This window comes from Zingiber officinale, chromosome 4A (genome assembly GCF_018446385.1).
Source record: "Zingiber officinale cultivar Zhangliang chromosome 4A, Zo_v1.1, whole genome shotgun sequence".
Lineage (NCBI taxonomy): Eukaryota > Viridiplantae > Streptophyta > Magnoliopsida > Zingiberales > Zingiberaceae > Zingiber > Zingiber officinale.
Window position 1 is genome coordinate 14,573,421 of NC_055992.1, and position 26,138 is coordinate 14,599,558.

Consider the following 26,138-nt stretch of genomic DNA (forward strand, 5'->3'; position numbering starts at 1 on the left):
TTCATTACTGTTCAATCGAGCGCCGGAACCCCGACCCCTGTCGGGGCGCCTTTTGCCATCGGTTATTCACCGATCGACCGGCCGGGAGGTCGGCCCATCCTTCTCCGGTCGGCCGACCGGTCCGCCCTTCTCCGGTCGGCTACCTGGACCTTTGACTTCCACGTGGCGTTGACCCCTCAAAATGGGGGTCCCCTGTTCTAACCGTCGGATCACTTGCCTCCCCCTCAAGTCTAGTCGAAGGAGGCGAAGTCCGACTGACTGGACTGCCGATCAGACTAAGTAACGACCACTGCATTCTGCATGGATTCCAAGGGAATACAAGGCACGGGCAAGACACCGCCGAACGGATGTACATCCCTAAGCCTGGCCGAGCGGACTAATGCAGTGGTCGTTACTTAGTCTGATCGGCAGTCCAGTCAGTCGGACTTCGCCTCCTTCGACTAGACTTGAGGGGGAGGCAAGTGATCCGACGGTAAGAACAGGGGACCCCCATTTTGAGGGGTCAACGCCACGTGGAAGTCAAAGGTCCAGGTAGCCGACCGGAGAAGGATGGGCCGACCTCCCGGCCGGTCGATCGGTGAATAACCGATGGCAAAAGGCGCCCCGACAGGGGTCAGGGTTCCGGCGCTCGATTGAACAGTAACGAAGGGCCGAGCGGAAGTCATGCTCAGCCGTAGACATAAGGTAACATACTGCTAGCAGTCCCCACATAGCACCTTACCGAGGATCTCCCCAGCATACCGATGCATATGGAGGGCCGGACGGGAGATGAGTGCCGGCCGGACGGGAGATGAGTGTCGGCCGGTCGGACGCCCCGGCATGGAGTAGGGAGAGAGGGATAAGGAACATCTTATGACAGCTGTCAAGTCCTATGACTAGGCCATACTCCAAATCTGGCGGCAAGGTGTTCTGCTGTCCCATCGAAGACGTGCCTGGACTGTAGCAGTATGGTGTCAGGTAAGGATCTCCCCAGCATACCGATGCATACGGAGGACCGGACGTGAGGTGAGTGCCGGCCGGCCGGACGTGAGATGAGTGCCGGCCGACCGGACGGGAGATGAGTGCCGCCCGGCCGGACGCCCCGGCATGGAGTAGGGAGAGAAGGAAAAGGAACATCTTATGACAGCTGTCAAGTCCTATGACTAGGCCATACTCCAAATCTGGCGACAAGGTGTTCTGCTGTCCCATCGAAGACGTGCCTGGACTGTAGCAGTATGGTGTCAGGTAAGCTTTCTGACAAACACATACCGAGGTATGGGCTAAGGGCACGTATGTGCTTCGGTAGGTACGCGTGAGCCCTTTCACCGCTCTATATAAGGAGCCTTATACTTCGCCGGAGGTACGCGATATATAATTTTTGGAGCCACTTCTTCACTGTTAGCTTGCCTGACTTGAGCGTCAGAGGGTCGCCGCCGGGAACTCCTTCCCGGCCCGACTTCTGTGCAGGTCCGTTGGAAGTTCTTGCGACCCGTCAAAGATCTACATCAGCGACTCGGAGAGCGCCACGTGCCCAGCGTCCGTTGATTCAACTTTCGGACAGGATCAATCCCTAATTAAACTTAGCCTAATGTCTTGCGATATGCAACCGTTTATTTGGATTTTAAGTGGAAGAAAACTAAAAAAAAAATTAGAAATGAATCGAATGTTACACAAGATTTGTAGTGAATGCAAATTACGGATGAAATAGTTTTAAGAATTTGGGGTTTGGTTTGGCCCAATTTGGCTCAAAGAACCCGAAGCAATAGTTGGGCCATTCACGTGCACTACTCGTGCTGTCAACCCGATAGTAAAAGGCAACAGAACCCTCTGATTCTCACAGCGTCGCGTTGATTCGAGTCTGTCCCTGGGGCGGCGATCTCCGTTGGCCTAATTGCGACAGGTTCCTCCTCCGATCTCTCTTATTCTTTGTCATAGTTATTCTTTTCAAAAAGTAGATGCGCAAACTTTTCGATCTTGCTAATCTGCCCTTTTAGATCTGGAAATGATATTGAGGATTTCCCCGTCTTTTTTCTCGACGATCAATATGGATTTAGTCTTTAGCTCTTCGTGGGGTTTAGGACTGGAAGACATTAATTATCGTGTGGAAGAACTGCAAATTCTACTAGCGCCTCTTAACCTGGCTATATGATATTAGATTATTCTTTTTAGGATAAACTTACCCTCTTTTTTTAATAATATATTAAAACATATGATATATTACAAGTATAGTATTACTACATTTTAGTAATATATGTAATCTAATGGGATAATATGGACTACTTGGTATTATTCTTGATATACTCTCCAGGATTTCAAAATTTTGCTCAACACCTTTGAGAAATCTAGTTATAGCTGATAAATATACCACTTAGAGTTATTTGATATTGTTTTTGGATCAAAATATCTCAATTAAAATTGTTAGGCCCACTTGAGGTTAATCTTGAACCACCCCATGAACCAATCTCTCCCTCATTATCCCTTGCTCCTCCATCCTGGCCTCCCACAGCCCTAAGCACTCTGTTCCTCTCCTTTGATAAGATTTTTGTTTTGAATGGCTTTGCTTCACTATATGGCATTATAATGCTTAATTGGACATGGAGTTTTTGTTCAGGGCATTTTTTTTTCCTTTTGGTGAACATACAAACTAAGAGTTTGAATTCTAGATCACATTATACCACTTAGTTTTTTTTTCGTTTTTATCACCAATCAGCCACTTTAAAAGTTCTTTCTTGCACTTCCACTTGCAGAAAGCTAAGATCTAAGAATGGCAAAGTCAAGTTCAAGCGATGCTCAAGCACTCATTCGCTCACTGCGATCTGCTTATGCTGCCACACCAACTAATCTCAAAGTATTTTAGTTTTTCTTTATATTTTTTTATTTTAATTTTCTCATTTGGTTGAGCCAACTTGATTTCTATGGATCATATACTAAAGGCTGAGGTGCAAACTGACTCCTTGCATATGTGCAATTGTAGATCATTGATCTTTATGTGGTCTATGCAATCACTACAGCAGTAATTCAGGTATGAGAAGTAAAAAAGCATTCTCTCTCACCATTTCTTTCTGTTTGACATGCACTGTTTTCCTTGAATTTTGTGATCAAGAAGTATTCTTGATCATGTTTTATAAAAATGTACTCTTTATTTTTAGTTTACAATTTCTCTATTGGCAATATCTTGTTACAATTGTATGCTATTGTCACAAATAGGCTCAGTGGACGTTACACTGGTGATGTAATGGTCCAATGGCGGTTTCATCACCAAATAGACAGCTCTATCCAAACACCTTTCAGCGTCAAGGATCTTCACACTAACTTTAGATTAGAAAAATTTCCACTAACTTTGTTTGGTCGAATGGTTTTTCCAAAGTGCTTAAATCTTAGATAATATTAGTTCACTTATCTAAATCTATAAACCTTTCATTAGTCAACAATCTCCATATTCGACCAAGCATCACAAACAACCCATGCTCCCGGTTTCATTGTACTTTTGAAATGATAGAATCTTTGTCACATTCTGATAAGTAGGTCCCATAGATTCAATAAAGCTCTTTGAGGGTCCCCATGAGTTGTCCAATTGGCTAAAGGGTGGCAGATTTGATACAATGGGACAGGGATCAATTCCCGGCGATTGCATGCCCTCGGGGAAATAAACTCCTCCCACCCCCTAGCCACTTAGCGGTTGGCTATAAGCTGACTCCGTGATTTACCTCCCTTCACATAATATGGGGATGGTTTGTGCACCTTGGGTAAGCATAATCACCTTTTTGCCACAATAAAGCTCTTTGAGAAGTTATGAAGAGACATATAAGGGTTTTTTCTGGAATTAAAGGTAGCCATTGATTGAATGCTTAGTACATTTCTCATTATCAGGACCAATTACCATAAGGATATGAAAAGAATTCTAGACCTGCCCCCAGGGCATAGCAGCGCATGGCATCTCTAGCATAATGACTAGGGGTCGATTCTCAGGAACTGACGACTTGGGGTTTACTCCACCATGCACCTCAGGGCTGGTTGGGTGCATGTACATCCCTCCATATCCGTGGAGCCGACACTAGGGGGGTCGTTAATGTAGTGGATCTACATTTTATGAAGAGAATTCTAGACCTAATCACGTTCATAGTAAGAACGTCAAGTCTCTAGTCAGTACAACCATGATTTTGAGAAGATGTAAAGTAATGATATTATTGTTGTAACACAATGCTTGTATAGTTTCCACATCCTTAACTATGAATCAAAGTTCCTAATTTTTGGGGAACCAATCATGTGACAACTCGGCCATAAAAGCCTTCAACAAATAAACAATATCAAATTGACTAAATGCGCTTAACAATGTCCCTACATTCTAATACAACCATAAAACTCAACAACTATGGTACCGATGCATTGCCTACTCATTCAAAACAAGAGTAATTCATGTACTACTGACATGGTTCAGCTGGCCAACATGGTAAGGGAGCACATGGCAGAAAGTAAAGCATACTTCTAATTTTATATAATAGCTATTTACTTGAAGAGTCTGTTATATTGCTTTTTGTGTTTAGGTTGCATTCTGTGGTGTTGATCATCACTGATTACATAGATTGCTATGGCTGTTTCACTAGCATAACTTGCTATTACCCATTAACTTGTGAGACTCAATCATCTTCCAAAATGTTTTTACCCTAAGTTATTAGTAATTCTCCCTTCTAAACTAAAACGGTTCTTTTATTAGTCCATAGTTCACCTTGTGGGGGTAAATTGGGGTGGCATAATGTCCTCCACTAAAGTGATGTCTTCATTAAGACCTATAGTTTAACCTGATGGTGGCTACCCACCCTTTCTAATACACTACCCTTATCTAGAACTAGAATTAGGTCCATTTAATGTGAATTGCCTCTTAGATGACAGAAATGATTCATTAATTTGTGAAACCTGACACTGGCCCAAAACACTCGAGTCTAAGTCAATATAGTAGCTCGTTTACCTGTGCTTATATGACTATTAGTTCACAATTCACAATGCAGAACTAAACCGGGTTGTCACTAACTAATTAGGTCGGTTTGTACAATATTTTAGTAAAATTTTCAAATTATCTAGTCATGGTTTTTTTTAATGAATTTTATCTCCATCCCACAGATTCATAATAAACAATGTAATGACAAGTAATTACCAACTAATTTAGTATGTCATATCAAAGGTATATATGGTTTGAAGGGATTCTTAAATAATAAGAAATCATGAACTTCTCAAGTAGTTCAATCTCTATACTGTCTCTGCCACGGCTATCCTAACTACTACTCATTCAACAGATCGTGTACATGGGAATAGTTGGCTCATTCCCCTTTAATTCTTTCCTCTCTGGCATCCTGTCCTGTGTTGGGACTGCAGTTCTTGCAGGTATGAGCTCTTAACTGCACCTTATAATGGAATAAAAACAAAATTTCTATTGACATTTTTTTTGGTTTGGTAATGCAGTTTGCCTGCGCATTCAAGTTAACAAAGAGAACAAGGAGTTTAAGGTAACCTCCAAATCTCTCAAATTAAACTTCCAATAAGTCTACATGCTCCGCCTTCCAAATAGTTTTGATGAGAAATTGGTTTCAGGATCTTTCACCGGAACGAGCTTTTGCTGATTTTGTTCTCTGCAACTTGGTGCTCCACCTGGTGATCATGAACTTCCTAGGGTAGATGGAACTCTGCTGTAGCATTCTTCTTTTTCTCCCCTTTAGATCTTTTTGGGCCCGAACTGTGGGATTAGGAGTTTATTTCTCATATCGTACGAGTAACATGATTTTGTCCTTGTTTATGGAAAATCTAAAGGAACTCCATGAGTTGTTCGAGTAAATTTTTGTCGTAATTTTTTTTTTTTTCTTGTATATGTACTCGATGGAAAAATATAATTCCACGGGCATAGCTGAGGTGATAAGTAGATAAGAGGTTTGTCGCTTGAGGTTGAACCTCAGGGCTGGTTGGGTGTAACACCCAATAGAACTTACCTCCCATCCATTTATCTCTTCAGCCATCTAATTTATTTACTTTATTCGTGTTCCTGAAGTGAATTGATGATGGGGTGTTGGTCATGGAGTGGATTGGTGGGGGCACTAGGGGTGGCAAAAGGGTGCCTTTGCCACTCGATAGGAAAAAAATGCAGGGAGTTTGGACATGGAAATTTATGACAATCGCTCCTATAGTGCAACGATCTAGTTGATTTGGCTCTATCTATCCTTTAGCTTGCAAATAGCTGAGATTAAATTGATGATGAACTCTATGGCTATTAAAGGAATCATGTGGAGAGCTCCCCTTCACATTCGCTTCAAGTTTTATTCTCCTTAGATGTAGTGAAACGGTAACAATTCCTACTGATGATTTTTTGGTTTGGTTTATTTCGGTTCGAGTACTTTCAAAGATGCCAAGTTATATATTTTGTAATGAATTAAATTATTAGATTTTGATATATCGATAGCAATAATATTTGGTCAACATAATAGTAATTAATACATTTGAAATTGTGTAAATGATATTTATATTATGGCCAATCTGGAAATAATCAAAGTGAAATTCAGATATTTAAAAATTAAGTCTTAATTTTGGTAAAATTAATAGATAAAAGTTTTTTAATGGACTATTGACAATCTTAAATTGATGGGTATCCGCTATTGATCGATGAAATTTCTATGGGTCATTTTCAAATTAATCGATATAAATTGTGGTATTAATTAAAAATAAATTAAAAAATGAAGAAAAAAAAACGATTCAAATCAGGATGGAGGGCAAATTTTATTTTAATTTCTTTTTTATTTTATTTTTTGTTTCAAAATATCTATCCAAGTTTAAAGTTGTCAAAATATCTACAAAATTTTGAAATTCTTAGCATTTTGTTTTTTATTTATCAACATTATTAATTTTCTTAATAAAATTATGACATGGCACGTCACATGTATATAGTAATATTTTTCATCATTTTACTTGTTATTAATAATCAGAGAGTGAAATAATAGGGATTTAAAGAAACGTTTTTAATAACATCAAAAAATTTAGTGCACAGAAAGTAAATCGTCAGAATTGAAATTATTCCGAATAAAATGCTCTATTCTGAGCATTTTTATTTTTCAATAAGATAAGAGAGAATGAGACGGATAAGTTTTTTCCATGTTCCGATCTTCGAATTTCATACCATAAAAATATATCTTAGGAAAACATAAAAGAAACTTCATTTAAAGCATTATTCAAAAGCTGTTCTTATATCTGGAAAAACAATAGATAAAGCTGAATAAGAGGGTCAGATGTTTGATGACTAAAGACGACATCTGGATCAAAACAACTTTCATGGATGTAGCTTCCACATTAACTGATGCAGTTCAGTACAAGATTGTAACAAGAAGAACCAGACAACCCAGATCTCAACTCAACCTAACAAGAAAGTGACAAAACTAGCAACAAGCTCTAGTCTTTCTCGAATCAATTCAGAAAACATTGAATAAGAAGATCGGGTCAAATCATATCACGCAGGTCAGTGCGACTGGACGCAGACTCGCTCTTGGAGGATTTGGAAGAGGAGGTGGACAAGTCTGAGGCAACAATTGGAAATGCCATAGAGAGTTGGGTAGCAGAGACAGATGCTTGTTTGGATCTTTCCTCTTCAAGATCACACCAAGATTCCCGTGTCTTTGGCCATTCATCAAAGAAAGGTAGTAAGAATTGACCCTCATGCTTTGTGGTTTCTGGTGCATCAACTTCACTTCTAACAAAAGAATGTTGTTGTCTGGATGCTGAGCTGAGCGTTGCCTGACTGAGATCTTTAACCTGCAGGTGCTGAGGGTAAGCAGCTTGCACCGAATAAGGGGTGCTAACTTTTGGCAAAGGGCATGAAGACACTCGAGGAGTTGTCAAGTGCCACAAGTTGTCTATGCCGTACATCCCTACACCACTCCTTGCAGAACCAGATGTTTCATTGCGGAAAATATGCTCATGCACTCCTGGTTTGGCACCAGAGAAGTACCTGCAAATTTCCATGAGTCACTTTCAACTGATTGTGAGAACCAATTCATTTGGAAAGTCACTCGTTTGAGAACTAGTAACAATCAACATAACTCTCTTCTTCAAGTTTTCTACATCTGAAGAAACTAGATAAACCATTTATGAGAACAGGAATTGAACATCGTAGAATGACAAGTCATGCAGTTTCACACAAAACTCAATCAAAATATCAGTCTTACATACAGATATTACCTTGTTTTCTAAATCAGTGCTGTAATGTCCAATAAATTGATCAATCAAGGCTTTTAGTCAGGTGGTTTCACCACAGAACAAAAATTAGTCACTTTCACAAGAATTTATGTGATCATTCAATGAATCCCTGATCACAATTTTTGATCCAAAAGCTCATGCTAAAAAAAAGTATACCTCAAATTGGATTATAAATTCGGTCAAGGTCTTAAACCAATTTGCACTGAATTCACTTGTTCCTCAAGTCTTCTATTCTTGGAAAGGTTGCAAAATTTGCAGAACTAATAAAAAAGGTTGTGAAAATTTGTTTAAAAAAATAAACATGCCTGAGAATTTCGACACTTGAGGAATTCTTAGAAGTGAATCAATGTTTTGCACAGTAAATCATTAACATTTCCCATGAATAGTGTGTATGAGAAAACCGAATATGTTGAATGAACTCCACATCCTGAAGCACTAGTGATGCTGCTTCTATTTTCTTCCAACCAAGAAGAAAATCTAAACCCGTCTCTAGCAGCTTAGGATGTCAGTTATCTTAATGATTAATGAAATAAGCAGTCAAAATATTATCAGTTATCTTAATGATTAATGAAATAAGCCATCAAAATATTGCATAAGCCAGCATAACAACCTTCTCATCGGCTAATGTTGTTGCTAGTTGCCACAGAAGCTGGAAGCAAAGGAATAAAAAACAAGTTCCTAATTTAGAGTGGAAGCATGCTTTCATTTGTATCTGAAAATAAAATAGTATCTTAATCATCATCCATAAGAATCATTGGACAGATGGTGATTGTGCAAAGATCACTAAATATTCTATATCAACTTGGCTTATTGTATCATTTTTCAGCAGAAAAAGATAACACGGGCATCATTTTAAATATTAGATACCAGAAGAAAGTTGTCCACACAGACAAAAGCATTTGCTGTTCAGTTCATCACATGATAAATGGCAGCATATGATGACCCAAACACACTCTGCATTTATGGTCTGCAGTAAATGAAAAAAGGCATAAATTTATTTGGAGTTTGCATGAATCCAGACTGCAAAAGCTATCCTAGAAAGTCAACAGCCTAAATGACCACAAACATCTTCTGTTCTATGCTCTATATGTGGAAAAAGAGCAAGTTCACAGATTATTCTCTGATTCTTCCAGCGCTGACAATTTAAAGCCTTCAGGTTCAGATTGCCCAGAAATGGACAAGAATAATGATAGAGTGGAGATATTATATGTCTACAGAATAAGTAGGCTACTATATTGTTACTATTAATAATTCTCCAATTTTTTCTATATTACTGCCCAAGTATCCAAATACGATACGTGCAAATATCAAAGTGAAACTTACACTGCCTTTTCAACATGAAAGGAAGAAAAAGATTACCTGCTCTCTAATGGACCAGGGTCCATATGCAGCTGCAAGGAGCTTGAGGCACCAAGGAACAAACTTGGTGTGCTGTTATGTCCTGTAATCGAATGCTGGGGAATGGAGGTCCCTGCAGTGGGAGCAGAAGAGGCCCCAGTTGATGAAGACAACTGCAATTGGGCGACCGATTGTGATTCCACAGGCTTTCTTGAACGGTTGCGGCCGCGATGCATGTGATGTGTGCAGTATTTGGAGTCAGGATGGGCATCCTTTGAGCACCTCCACTTCTTCCCATCAGTCCGACGACACCGTCCAGGTTCAGGGTCCAACTTCTTTCCATAGTAAGAACAATAACTTACTGAACACAAATAGTATTCAACCAAGTCAAGTTTCATTAGTAATGGTGTCCAGTAGACAAAATTCTATGGATTTATAAGAAAATACAGGAATACATTCATCCATTATTTCATACATCAAAATATATAACTAGATTAAATTGCATTTTCTTTAAAATAAATGCAGATACCTAGATTTTCAATGTACAATCAATAAGAGACGGTAGAATCTTCTCAACAGAAAAAACATAATTACTGTGTTAAGCAGAAGCCATAAATCAACCATTCAATCTGATAATATATATATATATATTTCGATGAGGCCAGAAAAACTATCAACAGTAGAATCAAGCTGGAGCCAAACTTGCAGATAAAAACAAATAGCACAGCAAATATCACTAAAGAAAGTACGAGTATTTGGTTCTTCAAGATATTGGGATTCCAAAGATGCATAATAAATCAAATAATAATAATAACAATAATACACTCACACAGACAGATCGAGAAGGACAGGAAAATTAAGAAATAAAGAGAATATCAGCAAAGAGTGCACAAAAAAAGAGCAAGAAAATAATAGTATAGATAGAAACTACCAACTTTAAGCTTCCAAAGATCCAAAACCTCATCACGGGAGTCGAGAGAACAAAAAGAAATGCTTAAAGTTATCATCTTTCAATCAGATTAATGAAAACAAGCAAGAACGAACAAATGTAGCAGTGCATTTTTACAACGCAGGCTACGAGAATACGATGAGCTTAAGACACCATCAAGGAGGGGAATGGCAGCACAAATACTAAATGCGCCGATTTAATCTTCGAAAGACCTAAAAGAATATAGGTAAAAAGACCTAGATAACGAGAAAGCGATTTATCACATGGAAATCTAACAAGAAAAAAAAAGAAGATAAACAGGATCTCGACATCAACGATATTGACTAAATAATCAGTAAAATTCATCAGACAGTAACCCCAACCAAGGCAAAACATATCCTTGTGAAGAACCGCTTACGCGCAGGATGGTGTAAGTATCGTCCAGGCAAGGCCTCGAAGCTTCTCTGGACAGGAACCAGTAGCTCCGGAGGGACCGGCAGCCCCGCCGTCAAGTACTTATAGATCATCGCTTGGTGCTCCAGCTCCTGCCATTGAGCAGCCGTGAACGGCGGCCTTCCACCCACGCCCGTTGTCGCCTCCCCCACCGTGCTGTTCATCCTGCCCTCGTGGACTCCGACGGCACGAACCAAATCGATGCAGAAAAGGAGCAAGGTAGAGGCTTCGAGTTCACTCATGTGCCATGGCGGAGGTAGAGGGAGAGGGAGAGGGATGCGCTCGGGCCACTCACCGGTGAGAAAGAAGCACAAAGTTTCCCGAGTGTGAAGAGGGGAAAGAGGCGGTGGCGAGCAAGAGAGAGTGCGTGAGATAGTGAGAGGGGTGAGCTTAACTTAAATACTGAGACAGCTGGTGTTTTCTTATGCAAATATTCATTTATTAAATCATTTTACTAACATTAGGTCTACAAAAAATAATGTTTAAACACTTTTTTAAAAAAAAAAAAACTAATATGGAGTTAGGGTTTGGGTTTGTCCCAAATTTAATAATGAATTATTAATTTTAAAATTATTAATTTTCCAAATTTATTACTTTTTCAAATATATTTTTTAAAGTTTCAAATAAATGATCACAAACATTATTAATTCCACTTCGTATCATTTTTAGCTAAAAAAAATGGCAAGGGTGAAACTAGTAAGACTATATTTGGTGAGTATATAATCAATCAAGATTATATTATAAGATTATAATCTGAATTATAACAAGACAACAACATATAATAAAATTTTATAATCTAAATTACAAGGCCAACAATACATAATTTAATTACATTCCAAATTCATTTATATTATAAATTTAATTATGTTACCCTTAACTAAATATAGTGTAAGAGTTATGAAATATTAAAATATTTTAAGTCACTTCTATTGTTTGTTTATTTTTAAAAGAATGAAATAATATTTTCCAAACATAAATGAAAGAAGAATAGAAGATAGGAATGGTGGGGTTTGCTGTGTCTCCACTTCCTACATCTTTGGGTCGCGCTGTCTCGTGGGGAGGGAGACAAGTATCCATCTGTGAACAGCATCATGGTGGCAGAAGAAATTTCTTCACTGTTCTTCACAAGCAAAGGCACAGAGAAAATATTAATAAATTCTCAAAACCATAAGAAAAATAAAAATGTAAAATTTTCTGTGTTATTCCTCCTCCCACAGCTATGTAGCCAAGTGGATGCCAACTTTGGCACAAATGAGCAGCCTTGCATAGATAGCGAGTGGGGTTGATCACTTTTAAGTGGCCCACAAGACCAGCTTCTCCACCTTGAAGCAATTAAGTCGGCATCTCCATTTGCGGCATGGCTCCTTAAAGCAAACACTAGAGAGGAAACTATGTTTTATGAATCAGAAATGGCGTCCTACTGTAAGAAGGGATCGAAGATGAATAGCAATAAGGACAATGATTCCTAAAGCCATGACTTAGGCAACACTCCAATCCACCGAGATGTCAAGGGCCCATGTATGGATGCATGCATGCATGCATCATCCCTTTCTCTTTGCTTCTTGCTTTGCCCTACACAAGAAACCATGCTCCGCCCCCACCACCAAGATTGCTAAAGCAACAGCAAGGAGAGAGCAAAATGGAAGGTGGGAAAAAGAGAAGGGAAACAAAATAAGGACCTTTGGAATGTGTTGCTTCTTGGCATTGGTCGATTACAGAACTGAATGTGTTGGAAAAGTTTTTGCCTGGCTGATAGGCTATACATGTCAGTTCCTCAGAATATATACTCCAGAGAGCTAAAGATGGAATGCACAACAGCAAGCAAAATCTGTACAAATAACAAGAATTTTGCACATTAGTGGGTTTTCCTCATTTATATGTTTAAACAGTGACAATGAAACAATGTGTTCGGGATTTACTATCTGAATTATAAAAGAGCTCCTCACAAGTCTTCTGCCAGAATTTACCTTGTGATGGCACTTCAGATTGTCTTTTGACTTTGCAAACAAACCTGTAGACATGATGAAGTGGATCAACTGGCTTAACAACTTGCTGTCCAAAAAGTGATGGTCGGTGGACACCATCGAGAGTAGTTGATATATAAGAGGTGATGTCGATGCTCTCATTACACATTTGCACAGGTGGCTCTATTATTTAGGAGACATCCAGTGTCAAATGCTACGTTTTTTTGCAATCTCTTCTTGTTTGACCATACAAATACAGGAAAATTGAATAGAACAGAGGTTCCTGAGTCACTTGCTGATATTGACATTCTGAAACACGACTTCGTTGAAGCTGGTAACCACAAATATGGTTGTTGGATTGTGGACTGCTGGATGTTGGATAGAATTTCAGCAAACAATGTTGTATGTACACCATAAAAGGATCATAGACAAGTATCAATGCTATTAGGATGGATTAGTTGGTATGATCATAAAACAAACAAAAAAAATTGTAAAACTAAGATGATTCTATTGCTGGAATCAAGTATGGAAGTCTTCAATCAATGAAATATCAAGTTGTCAACCGACTGAAATTTGATAAACAATGTAATTTGTAAATTACTTCAAAGCTTTAAGTTTTGATTCAATGTTTTACTACCTTGGTGAGAAGTGTCAAGTGAGGTAATCTCCAAGTCTCTGTCTTACTGCTCTATTGTGAGACCGAACCATTTATGGATCTCCTCTCTGCAGATAAATTAATAACAAAAGGCATGTTCGACGTTGTCAGCTACTACCTTCTATTATGAGTGAAATATTGTCTAGTTCTTGGCATATCTCCTCAATAAGAGGATCTGATTTATCATTGGATACAAAAGAGCGCATTCTGCCCTCTACCTCAATCCAACTGCAACCGGTTTCTTTCTTTAAACCCATCTTTTTCATTGACATCCTAACACTTTCTGCACTCTCCCACTTTCCTCTGGCAGCATACATGTTGGATACAAGGGTATGCATTCCTCCATCGGAAGGTAGGGAATCTAAGACCCTTCTTGCAGCTACTTCTCCAATCTCCAAGTTTCCATGATATCTACATGAACTTAGTAAAGTTTCCCAAGCAAACGTTTTAAGATGTACTGGTATATTCTCAGTAAATTCATGAGCGTGATTGATAAGTCCAGACCTTCCGAGGAGATCGACCATGCATGAATAATGTTCAGATTTGGGAATCAAATTCCAATCCTTCTGCATAGACATTAAGTATCGACAACCATCATCAACCAAACCTTTGTGAGCACAAGCTAGCAAGAGAGTCAAAAATGTTGAATGATCTGGGTCAAATCCCTGCTGAATCATCTTATCAAATAGTTTGAAAGCTTCTACCACAGAGCCATGGTAAGCATATGTCGCGATCATGGCATTCCATGAGATAGTATCCCTCTTTGAAATGCACTCAAAGACTAGAGCAGCATCACTAACCAGCCCACAACTTGAATACATTGAAATTAAGGAGCTCATGATTAAGACATCATGCTGATAACCAGCTCGAATCACACAGAGGTGAAGCATTTTCCCCCAACCAAGTGCAACAAGAGAAGCACACACTGAGATTACAACACTGAAAGTACCTTGGTCTGGTCTAAATCCCTCTTTCACCATATCACAAAACAGAACCAAAGCCTGGTCATCTCGGTATCCAGAAATTAGCGTGTTCCATGAAGTTTCACTCCTTTTGGGCATCTTCTCAAACCATGTTTCTGCACCAGCCATGTCACTCTGATTAACATAACCCTGCAAAATAGTATTCCACGATACAATGTCTTTTTCCGGCATGTCAGTGAACAATTTCAAGGCATCTTGAAGCATGCCATTCTGCACTAAGCCACCCATCATCGTATTCCACGTCATGACATCGCGATTCGGCATGGCCTTAAAGATTCTCTTAGCAGCATCAAGATTTTTGTTCCTCACATAGCCATGCATGAGTGCTGTCCATGACACCGTATCCTTTTTGGGCATATCATCAAACAAGTTCTGAGCAAGTTCCATCTTCCCATATCGCGAATAGCATGTAATCATCGTGTTCCAAGATATGACGTCCCTTTGGGGCATTTGACTGAACAATTCCACGGCGTCGCTCAGACGGCCCAATTCAACATACCCGGACAGCAAAGCGTTGAAAATGTGCGTTTCACGAGTCGTAGCACGATCAAACAAAACCTTCGCTTCGTTGACGAGCTTGTTCTTCAGGTACCCTGAAACCATGATTGACCACGAGTTGCTATTTCTCTCCGGCATTGCATCAAATAGCTCCCTCGCCTTCCCGACGCTCCCACTGCGAATGTACCCCGACACCATCGCATTCCAGCAAACCACGTTCTTCTCAGGAATTCGGTCGAACACGTCGCGCGCTTCCTTGACGAGGCCGCACTTGGCGTAGCCTGTGAGTAGAAGTGTCCAGGCGACGACGTTCTTTCTGGGCATCGAGTCGAAGACGCGCTGTGCGTCGGCGATCCTGCGGTTCTTGACGAGGCCGGAGAGCATGCAGTTCCAGGTGACGTGGTTCTTCCTGTGCGGCATTTGCTCGAAGAGATGCCATGCGTTCGCCACCTCGCCGTTGTCGAGAGCAGCGGTGATGGCCGAGTTCCACCAGAAGATGCCGCCGTCCCCCTGCGAAGGCGGATTGGGAGCGGCACTCAGAGGCCGACATGAACGGTGGAATGAAAGGCTGCGGATCGAGCAAATGATCGATCTTTTATCCTCGCGCAGAGCAGCAGAGAGCATCGGTGGGTGCACAGAACTGCGTTGCGTCGGACAAAACCTTTCTCTTTAGGTTTTTGTAACATGATGCAAATAAAGCTAATCCCTTTTTGTCAAATTGACTTATGTTTTCCTTAAACCCAATTGAAACACCATGCATAGTACAGAAAACCAGCAAACAAATAAATGCCAAACGACAGTCTACAATGTATCTGGTCACAACGATTTAAAGGTTAGGAAGTTGCATCTGTTAGGGGGATAAAACAATTACTCCCCCCAGCCCCCAGGGGAAAAACAAAAACTGATAACTTGCCCCAGAAAAAATTGAACAATATCAGTTATTTGACTTGGCCTCTTTGGTGTTCGAGTTGCTTGCTGCAACCTGTGACAACTCCAGACTTTTCCTCCGACATATTTGCTGTTGCTTATGCTCTGAACATCACAATCAATAAGAATATCAGATATATGATAACAGAGAATATTGCAACCAAACTTGTTTAAACAAACTGGCAAGTGAAAATTAAGATTCCATCGATCACAATCAACAGGTAAGTTACTCAACCAAAGATATAGTAAGCAACATAATTTTGTATGTTCAGACTTACAAATGACAGCTAAAGAAATTCAGTAATTTGTATAGCTAGTTAGTTGCAAAAATGGTAGCTGTTCCAAAATGTTGATCAGCTCATCACCAAGGATGTCCACGTTACCGACTATTCTGACTGCTTGTGGTTGATAGCATTTGAGTTGAATCTTTGTGGCACCATGGTATCAATTTCTGTTGGTTAAAGAGTGGATATCCCTCAACGTGACCATGAATTACTCAACTCGTTCTGAAGTAGATATTGCTAGATTCCAACCACAATGTGACTTTAGTTTTCTTAATCTTCCTATCACGCCAAAGTCTATGAATCTATCACTAGACCATTCTGGATACATAGTGAATGAGTTTTCTTAGGGAAAAAAATGAGAATCTAAAAGAACTCGGGCACCAGATGTAAACAAGCATCTCGATGTCTGCAAACCCACACATATCATGTTTTAAGTATGAAATGACAGTATTGTAGCATGCAACTCGTAAGTTCAGTGTGAGGAATAAAAACAGAAGCAGACATAGAAAATTATAATTCCCAAGATCGAGGTCTATAAATAAGGATGTGAAAAATAAGAGTACTTAGTATAAGTGAACCTCATTTTGCTAATCATCCCATTTTGTCCTATAATTTCAATGTCTTTTGTGGAGAGGATTGATGGAATGTATGGGTTGGACGTGTATTGGGATGATGGATCCACATCATCTACCACCACTATAATCTCTCCTTCCTCTTCATAAATCTCCGAATTCTTGACAACTAGAAGAGAAAGAGAAAATATTAGTGAACAATGAGCTAAAATTTTCACACAAGAGCAGTAACCACAAAATCCTGCAAGATGAATAGGACCTGATATCTTCTCCCCATTTTGTCTTGAAGGGCAGTACTCTGCACACTGATGGTAAGGATTGGATGCATTTGGGCATAAGGGATCTGTATTTCTTTCTGCAATTGCTGTCTCTAGATACTCTTTATGCTTCTCCATATTCTGAACTACCACTACAATAAAGGGAAAAAAATGTTGAAGAAAACAAAAAGCTTGGACAAAGGAAGTGAAATATCATTAGAAATGAATCATACCCGATTTACTTTCTTTCTCATGCCTTATTTCTTTACTCTTCTTGATGCAGTACTCGGTGCACACATGGTAGGGGTTAGATGCATTGACACATTTACGATCCACCATCCTATTGTCTTCCAACTTTGATATACTTTTCACTGAAGTCATGAACCAAATGGTGATAGTTTCATGAGATAATGTTTCTTCAAAGAGAAACTCTCATAAAACAAGTAATTGGCCAAAGTCTTAGCTTTCTGAAAAACATTAATCCTACAAGCTAGAAGTAAGCAATTAATCAACAAAATAACTCGTAGACTTCTAGAAGAACAGATAACCTGGTTTTTTCTTATTTTCTGTTCTCACATCAGCCTTTTTATTATTGCAATACTCTGCGCACTCATGGAATGGATTGCTTGCATTTGGGCATGAAGGATCTACGTTTCTTCCTGCAAAGACAGTCGCTTGAAGCTTTTTCAGACTCCCTCGGTTTTGAGCTGTGGAAGCAACAAAAATAAAACCTTTCTAACACATTAACCAAAAAAGAGAAGAGATGGTAGGAACAGCAGAGAAACAGAAAAAACAACTATTTTCATAAAATTTTGCATCGAAATGCTAATGGAACAATCATAGAATCACGAACAGAGGCTTCTAATGTTTACAATTGGGGGGGGGAATAGATGAAATCAAAACAATTGAGCAATAATAAGCTATTAAAATTTCTTTTTTTTTTTCTACATAACGGTTCTATTAGAAAGCAGGAGGAGAAAAGGAAACCTGAGTTTCTCATGGAATTTTGCATCCATTTCCGAATCTGAAAAGAAAGGAGACCTGATCTCTTCACCTCGTAGTTCCTATTCACCATGGAATTTCTTCGCGAGCAGTAGTCCGCACACTCATGGAATGGGTTAGATGCGTTGGGACACGAAGGGTCGACAATTCGGTTTGCAAATACAATCCCTTCGCTGCGTTTACCACCTTTATGAGCTGTTGCAATCACAGAGATCAAAGAACTCCACAAAAACGAAGAAAGGGATAACAAACGGAAGAAAGACAAAAGCAACCAGGCAAGGAGAAGGGATGAAAACCTAATTTCGTCCCGGTGTTGCCAGACATCAATCCACGAGCTCGCTGCGCGCAGTAGTCCGCACAAACATGGAAGGGATTAGAGGCATTGACGCAATCGGGATCCACTCTCCTCTCACTCTCCATTCAACGAGGGCTTCGATCGAACTAGAAACAACAAGAAGCCTGCTTTCCTTCGCCTGGCGGATGGAGGTAGCTGTAGAAATCAAACCCCGAGATCGAGACTGGCACAGAGTGGGAACGGAAGCGAACGAGCGTAGAGCTGGTGGTGGTGGGTGTGGTGGTGACAGGCTAAAAGCGACGGCTTAAGTCATGAGAGCCACCCGTAAGTCAGGCGCTTTATTGCTAAAAATGTTAATTTAGCCCACTTACTTTCAATAATTTCAGCGTCGCCAAAGTCTAAAAATACACGTAGAACTTGAAACCCTAGCCGTCTGTTTTTATGTTCTCCATCAGTTGACTCCCTCCGCCGCCGACGCCAACGCCAACATCCACCTTCGAGTGTCGCTTGATCTGGCCGCAGGCGCATCAGAGGAAACCTTCAGGCGACCTTGACTCTGCTTCCCCTCGTGTGATTTCCCCTGTTTCTGTTCCTTGCCTTCTCGCTATCGCCAACAGGAGCCGAAGGGACGCTTCCATTGGCGGGCGCTGTTTCTCCCTTTCTCGATATCGCGATCAGGAACCTTGCATCTAAAGTGGTACATCCGTTGATTATAAGATTGTCTCAATAGATTTTAATTCAACTATGTATTTCATCGCCACCAGATAAAATTTTTGATTATAAAATCTATTTGATTACCATTGCATTGTAGTCCTGGTAGAAAATTTGACAAAGATGTTTTGTGATGATAACCATCTTCGCATTGGAATTCTTGCCCGATATTGAATTCTGTTGCGCGCTAGATTTGTTTGGCAAGAGTTCTGTGCTTGAATTATCTAATTTTAAATTTGGTACCAACACCAAGTTTCTGATGTTCCTACGTTTGCATCTGCTTTAAGACAATGCTCAGGAATCTACTGAACAACTTGCGGAGGGAAGGAAGCCTTGCAGTGGATAATGGACACAGGACGCTTGCGTTTGTTCATAAACGTAGTTTCCACGATGCAAAGGTGTCAAATTTTTTTGGTCCTTGTCTGATATCCTTCATTTGCGAATCTGTTTTGGTTGCTTGTTTGCTGGCACATGCCATATTGCTCCCTTTTGTATTCTCTATAATCAAGATAGTTTTTGTCGGTGTTGCCTCAGGTCCTAAGTAGACCAAGAAGCTTCTTTGGAGTGGAAGATTTCGTGGACGACGACAACAGCAGGCCATACACTTACAAGAAGGAAAAAAGACCAAAGACCTTAAATAAGCATATTTCATTTAAGCAGCGGACGATCGCTTATATGGAGCCCTTCTCGCTAGATGTATTCATATCGAAGCGGTTTGTGTCAGCTTCGCTCACACACAGGATGACATGCAAGCAGGTCGCAGTCGCAGGGACGAATTCTAAGGATATCAAGGCAGTCCTCTATTCCAGGTCAGACATACCGGCATGCTTGTCGGTGGGGCGGTTCTTGGCGGAAAGAGCAAAGGAAGCTGATGTATACACTTGTACTTACACTCCCAGGGAAAGGGACAAATTTGAAGGCAAAATTAGAGCTGTTGTTCAATCTCTCATCGACAGTGGCATCGATGTTAAAGTCTATCTTGATTGAGATGTGAAAGGAAGAATCTCATGGTTTTTATTAAGGAAAAATGAGAATGTCGAGTTTGAGTGCATTTATGGTTGGATGCTTCGAGTAAAGTTTGAGTTCATAATGTTAAAGTTTTTTTTTTTTTGGTATTTTTTTGGGGGCTGGTTTCAAAAGCTCATTTCTCTTGCTGCTTGAGAAATTTGTGGATTTAGAGGGATTTGAATCAATTGCATTGAGTTCTTCAACCATCGCCGGAGACTCTAGGAGGAGGCGGAAACACAGGGACCGAAGGAGAGAAAATGATAGTGATGCGTAATTTCTGCAGTTAGCAACAGCTAGGTATAAGAGCATCCATAATACATCATCATTATAGCATTCATCATCTTATAAAAAAATATGGGGTCTATTGTTACATAACCGAAATAGCAACATATCTCTCTCACTTATATTTTTATTTTAACATTAACACTCATTATTTATAGGTTTTATATTTCACTCAATCATCTTAAAATTATATCATATTAAATAAATATATTTTAAAATATTTAAATTAGTATTATTATTTTTAATAATAATCTTTAAAAAAAATAATTTTAGTTGGGAAAACGAAATTACAACTTAGCAGCTAAAATTACAAAGTTGGAAAAATAAAATTTATTTAAAATTACCATATAATTCTCAAAATTGAAATGCAACAATAACTTAGAATAAACCACACTCAATGAGATATGCTCAACTAAGTCGGCGTGAAGTTGATGATGAACTTGAGTGTCATGTAGTTTAGAATTTGTCCGAAGATAATCTTGAAATCCTCGATTTAAGTCATGGATAGGTTGTGTGGATTCATCACCTTCATCGTTGTATCAATTTGTTGTTGGATCGTGTAATTCAAAAAAGGAGGAGGGGTGAATATCGATTTTTAAAAAACGTCGCAAAGAAGATCGAGCACGCAGCGGAATAAATAAAATTAAAGCAACGCTAACACAAGTAATTTTTTACTTGGTTCGGAGCCTATGTCGACTCCTACTCCAAGGCCCGCACTCGTTGAGTGCTTTCGTTGGACAATCCACTAGCAATTCGAAATATTACAAAAGTAAAGTACAGAATTGCTTTGAAGAAAAAAATACCGACAATAAAGAGTAAAAAGAAAAACATCACTTTATCGGTCGCAGCGTCGCAGGAGCATAGCAGAGCAAGCAATGGAAGATCTTGTGTTGTCAGTTGTCTTTGCTCCAGCCTTCACCCTCCTTATATAGGAGGCTCCGGGCATCCGAATCCCTTTCGGGCACCTGGTATGTGACGTAGTCCAGCTAATCACAAAGCTCCACGTGTCGACGTGCGTTGGAGGATAAAACTTGCCTCCGGGCACCTGGACCCTTGTTTTCTAGCAATCTCCTTCCTGCAAGAAAACGTTAGTCCGGAGGTAAATGTAAATTATATATCCTGCAAAATAGAGTGTTAGCACAGTTTATAATTAAATAGAATAGTAATTAGATTCCGTCTCACCGAGACCGGAATCTAGTCAAGATCTCAACTTAGAGTTCCGAAATGGTTATAAGTTAGATCGGCGCCTAAGTTCCCTTCCCGGGAATGCGTCCTCACAGTCACTCTCCTCCAGTGACTTACCTCAACTTACCTGTCAACCCCTCGACCCGTCTGGACTTTGTGCTAGCTATCAGGTCAGTCTATCGACCTAGCTAGACTTCATGTCAGACATCAAGTCAGCCCGTCGACCCATTTGGACTTCGTGCCAGCTATCACGTCAGTCCATCGACCTAGCTAGACTTCATGCCAGACGTCAGGTCAACCCGTCGACCCATCTGGGCTTCTCCTATAACACCCACAAAATAATAAGCTATGCCTATGTGTATTTTTTTTCTTTTAGAATAAAAGGGAAATGGAAATAGAACTAAAAAGAAATAAAAAAGAAAGAGAAGTTAAGGTTTGAACCTTGAACCTCCCACAAATGATAAAGTTAAAGTGGTGTATAATAACCACTAGAATCATGAATAGCAAAGAATGGAAACTATAGATAAAGGTAAAGAGTATGATTAAATAAGGGAACAAGAGAAAGACAAGTGGCTTTCCTCCTTTTTCTCTTGGTTAAGAAAAGAAGCAAGCAAAGAACAAGTTGCCTTTTTCTTCCTTCTCTTGCTATTTTCGTGGGAATGAAGAGAGTGAGAAGATAGAGAAGGCAAGGGGATGAATTGGGACACTTTTCATCCTTATTGGGAATAAATAGGAATGAGAGAAGAAAAGGGAAAGAAAGTTTGGTTAATTCTTCCTCGTTCTTCTTCCTCCTCCATTTTTCTTCTCCTTCTTCCTTCTCCACCGAGATCTAAAGCTCTACCTCTCTTCTCCGAAATCCAAGCTAAGGTTTCCTTCCTAAGGAAACTAGCTCACAAGAAGGAGTCCTCAAGACCTACTCCTTACAAACAAGAGAAAACAAAAGGAAGAACAAGAAGGGGGAAGCTTTCTTCTTCCTCTTCACAAGGGTACCATCTTCCTTAGGAAAAACAAGCAAGAGGATGTAAGTATCCCCTCACCTGTGGTACAAGTTATTCATTTGTTTTCCATGAGGTTATAATGCTTAAAAACCTAGGGTCACTTCTTGAAACTTTCGGCCAAGACTTGAATAAAAGATTTAGAGAAGGTTAAGACCTAACTAAGCATGCTCACTATGTTCTTATGATATGTACCCTAGTATAGGAGTTAGTTAATGTTTCTTATGCTTGTATGCTTACCTAAAACTTAAATCCATGCTCTTGAACTTTCGGCCAAAGTGTGAATAAAAGATTAGGAAGGCTTAAGACCTAAACTAAACATGCTCACTATGTCCTTATGATATGTACCCTATGATAAGAGATTAGTTTGGTGTTCTTATGCTTGTATGTAGCTTAAAACCTAAATTCATGCTCATGAAGTGTTCGGCCATGATAGAAGTAATTGACTAGGAGAGAATAAAAATTTAGTCTACCATGATCATGACTTGCTTATTAACATGTTATGAAGAGTACTTAGTGTTTTCACACTTGTATGTTGATTGGAACCTAAATGCATGCCACTTTAGGGAATTAGGGTTTCGGCCATGATAGAAATGAAGACCCAGAAGTGTTTAAAAATTTAAGCTATCATGCTCATGACTTTCCTTATGAAAAGGTAGGAAGATTTTCTTAGGTTTTCATGCTTGTATGTTGTTTGGAACCTTGATATATTGCACCTTAGGGCTTCGGCCATGATGAGAATTAAGACCTAGGAGAGCTTAAAACTTACTCTAACATGATCATGACTCTTCTTATGACATGATATAAAGCTAACTTAGGGTTATCATGTTTGAATGTTGCTTGAAATCTAGATACATGTCTCCTTATGTTTCGGCAATGATTAATTTTAGGGTCCAAGGAAGCTTAAAATTAAATCTAGTATGCTCATGAATTCCCTTATGATATGATATGAAGTTAGCTTGATATTCTTATGCTTGTATGTTGTTTAGAACTTAGTTTCATACCCCTAAGTTTCGGCCATAACCAAGTTAAAAGACCTAGGGAGCTTAGAACCTAAACCAAATATGCTCATTATGTTCTTAATGATTTATAATGTGAAATTGGTTTAGGGTTCACATGCTTTTATGTTGTTTATAACCTAGAACTAGACATGGTAACTTTCGGCCATAACAAGACCAAGAACCTAGGGAGCTTAGAACCTAAACCAAATATGCTCATTATGTTCTTAATGATTTATGATATGAAATTGGTTTAGGGTTCACATGAATTTTATGTTGTTTATAACCTAGGGCTAGGCTTGGAACTTTCGGCCACTACATGGAATTAGGGTTAGAGACCCAATTATGTTATTACTATGTGTCTCACATGCTACGATATGAGAGATGTTAGTTAAGGTTTTCCATGCATGATTATGTTTCCTATGATGCATTATATGCTCATTTATGTATGCTTATGAACCATGCATGATAATGACTCTCATGATGTGTTTTATGCTCAAGTATGCATGCTTTATGATATGACAAGTAATATGCTCATTTATGTATGCTTATGAACCATACATGATAATGACTCTTATGATGTGATTTATGCTCAAGTATGCATGCTTTATGATATGACAAGTAATATGCTCATTTATGTATGCTTATGAATCATGCATTATGATGACTCTTATGATGTGCTATATGCTCAAGTATGCATGCTTTATGACATGATAAGTAAATGCCTAAGAGTTGTTTCCCTATTAAGTGGGACTAAGAGCACTCTTTACGATATGATAAGTAAAAGCCTAAGAGTTGCTTCCCTATTAAGCAGGACTAAGAGCACTCTTTATGACATGACAAGTAAAGACCTAAGAGTTGCTTCCCTATTAGTTGGGACTAAGAGCACTCTTCATGATATGATAAGTAACTATGACATGTTATTTTACTTTGTATGGCTTGTACCAAGGGTGGGCTCCATAAGAGCCCTTAGGCCGACGGACTATGAACGGGTCTAGTAAAAAGGGATGAGCTCCTTAGTACGCCCCTAAGTCGACGGTCGCAGTATGGACCGAGTTCCCTAGTAGGTTCGAGGCTAGCTATCATGTCCTAGGGATTGCGCGCATTTATGTATATATGTGGTACAAGTCGGGCCCTCATGATGATATTATGTTCAAGTATTATATGATATGTTTTAAGACATCTTGCACATGACATGACACATGTTTTAAAAGACATCTTGCATCATATAATAAGTTATGATATGATATACTCTTATGATTTATATGACATGATGCTCTTTTATTTATGATGTGATATATCATGATGTTTCTTTATGATATGATATGCTCTTATGATTTATATGACATGATGCTCTTATGATTTATGATATGATATAGCATGATGTTCTTTATAAGATGATATGTTATGATGCTATGTTTACATGATATGATGTTTAGATGATTATGTCTCCATTGCTATATAATTATGTGATTATGCTATGAAATACGTCTTTTGTGAGTAGGAAAGGATCTTACTAAGCCTGCGTGTTTATAGCTTACTTTCCTTGTACCGCAGATAGAGGCAAAGAATGGATAAACTAGGGGAGCCGCAGGAGAGGCAAGAGATGTGTGTGGTGGTGGCTCGGCTAAGAAAAAGAAAAAAAAAAGACCTGCTTATGTTATTTTATGTTGACATGAACTAAGTTTATTTATGTTAATGTTTCGCATGATTTTATGATACTTATTCATGTTTATGATAGAATATGACATCATGACCTCGTTCATTAAAAGAATATATAAAAAAATAAGTACTTCCGCTGTTTTATATTAAAAAGAAGTTTTAATATGCATGCATGTTTTCCCCTTGCAAGTAAGTAATCCCGCTTCACTAGCAGGAGGGACGGGCGTTACATCTCCTGCACACTTCGTAGAAGTGTTAGATCAATATGAAACTAAGTTAACCTACTTTATCATTCATCAAAACTTGAGTTAGACCGTTAGTGCTAACCGCACCAACAATCTCTCCCTTTTTGATGCAATGACAACCTGGGTTAAGTTAGTGAAAAATTATGCAAGTAAAACAAGCATTGATAAGGTTTTTAAGTTAGTCTTATTTGATATTTCGTTGTTTTATTTGAACTAACTTAAGCCACCTAACCCTCCCCTTTTGACATTCATCAAAAATAACACAGAAAAAATAAGTGATTAAGGAAGTAAAAGACAATGCAACAAAGACTTTAAGGTCAGATTGACTCGGGTGAGTATAAAGTAGAAAACATAGAATATTTTACTTAAAAACTTTAGCTTTTAGTTTTGTAAAAAAAAATGGCTAAGTTTTTAAATTTAGAAAGGTAGCTTTAGAAAGATAACTTTGTAAATTTTAGAGTAATTTTCAAGAATAAACTTTTACAAAATTGACCTAATTTTCAATGTAAGCTTTGCAGGTTTAAAACAATTTTTAAACACAATCTTTCAAAAATAAGGATTGTAAAGACTAATTTTCATATATATCTTTAAAAAGTGAGATTATTAAAGCCAAGTTTATATACTATAAATTTCAACTTAGTGGATAAACTCAATTTTCAAAGCTAATAAGATTTAAATATAAAAAAAA

The 26,138-nt window shown here is 38.9% G+C and overlaps 5 protein-coding genes across 9 annotated transcripts; 2 read left to right on the plus strand and 3 right to left on the minus strand.

The window, feature by feature from the left end:
• Positions 1-1,805: 1,805 nt before the first annotated feature.
• LOC121969596 (dolichyl-diphosphooligosaccharide--protein glycosyltransferase subunit DAD1) lies at positions 1,806-5,806 on the plus strand. The gene is made up of 6 exons (XM_042519777.1): positions 1,806-1,879; positions 2,727-2,827; positions 2,954-3,001; positions 5,271-5,358; positions 5,437-5,480; positions 5,566-5,806. Exons 2-6 carry the CDS (start codon positions 2,744-2,746, stop codon positions 5,647-5,649), a joined length of 348 nt encoding a protein of 115 aa, XP_042375711.1. The 5' UTR covers positions 1,806-1,879; positions 2,727-2,743; the 3' UTR covers positions 5,650-5,806.
• Positions 5,807-7,269: 1,463 nt separating this feature from the next.
• LOC121969597 (growth-regulating factor 5-like) lies at positions 7,270-11,286 on the minus strand. The gene is made up of 3 exons (XM_042519778.1): positions 10,893-11,286; positions 9,568-9,907; positions 7,270-7,960 (listed from the first exon to the last, which is right to left on the minus strand). The coding sequence occupies exons 1-3, from the start codon at positions 11,167-11,169 to the stop codon at positions 7,453-7,455; spliced, it is 1,125 nt and encodes a 374-aa protein (XP_042375712.1). The 5' UTR covers positions 11,170-11,286; the 3' UTR covers positions 7,270-7,452.
• A 455-nt stretch (positions 11,287-11,741) lies between these two features.
• LOC121969598 (pentatricopeptide repeat-containing protein At4g02750-like) lies at positions 11,742-15,651 on the minus strand. 4 transcript variants are annotated; one of them, XM_042519782.1, is made up of 4 exons: positions 13,529-15,651; positions 12,895-13,259; positions 12,607-12,755; positions 11,742-12,042 (listed from the first exon to the last, which is right to left on the minus strand). In XM_042519782.1, exon 1 carries the CDS (start codon positions 15,649-15,651, stop codon positions 13,654-13,656), a length of 1,998 nt encoding a protein of 665 aa, XP_042375716.1. In that variant the 3' UTR covers positions 11,742-12,042; positions 12,607-12,755; positions 12,895-13,259; positions 13,529-13,653. The 4 variants fall into 4 exon arrangements, with proteins under 4 accessions (XP_042375716.1, XP_042375715.1, XP_042375714.1 ...); XM_042519781.1 differs by having other exon boundaries at positions 11,742-12,304; XM_042519780.1 differs by having other exon boundaries at positions 11,742-12,755; positions 12,895-13,256.
• Positions 15,652-15,786: 135 nt separating this feature from the next.
• LOC121969601 lies at positions 15,787-18,645 on the minus strand. 2 transcript variants are annotated; one of them, XM_042519783.1, is made up of 7 exons: positions 18,366-18,645; positions 18,055-18,264; positions 17,616-17,774; positions 17,301-17,438; positions 17,070-17,219; positions 16,802-16,979; positions 15,787-16,059 (listed from the first exon to the last, which is right to left on the minus strand). In XM_042519783.1, exons 1-7 carry the CDS (start codon positions 18,487-18,489, stop codon positions 16,053-16,055), a joined length of 966 nt encoding a protein of 321 aa, XP_042375717.1. In that variant the 5' UTR covers positions 18,490-18,645; the 3' UTR covers positions 15,787-16,052. The 2 variants fall into 2 exon arrangements, with proteins under 2 accessions (XP_042375717.1, XP_042375718.1); XM_042519784.1 differs by having other exon boundaries at positions 16,817-16,979; positions 18,366-18,644.
• A 127-nt stretch (positions 18,646-18,772) lies between these two features.
• Positions 18,773-20,165, plus strand: LOC121969602. The gene is made up of 3 exons (XM_042519785.1): positions 18,773-19,061; positions 19,363-19,473; positions 19,610-20,165. Exons 2-3 carry the CDS (start codon positions 19,366-19,368, stop codon positions 20,060-20,062), a joined length of 561 nt encoding a protein of 186 aa, XP_042375719.1. The 5' UTR covers positions 18,773-19,061; positions 19,363-19,365; the 3' UTR covers positions 20,063-20,165.
• Positions 20,166-26,138: the final 5,973 nt, after the last annotated feature.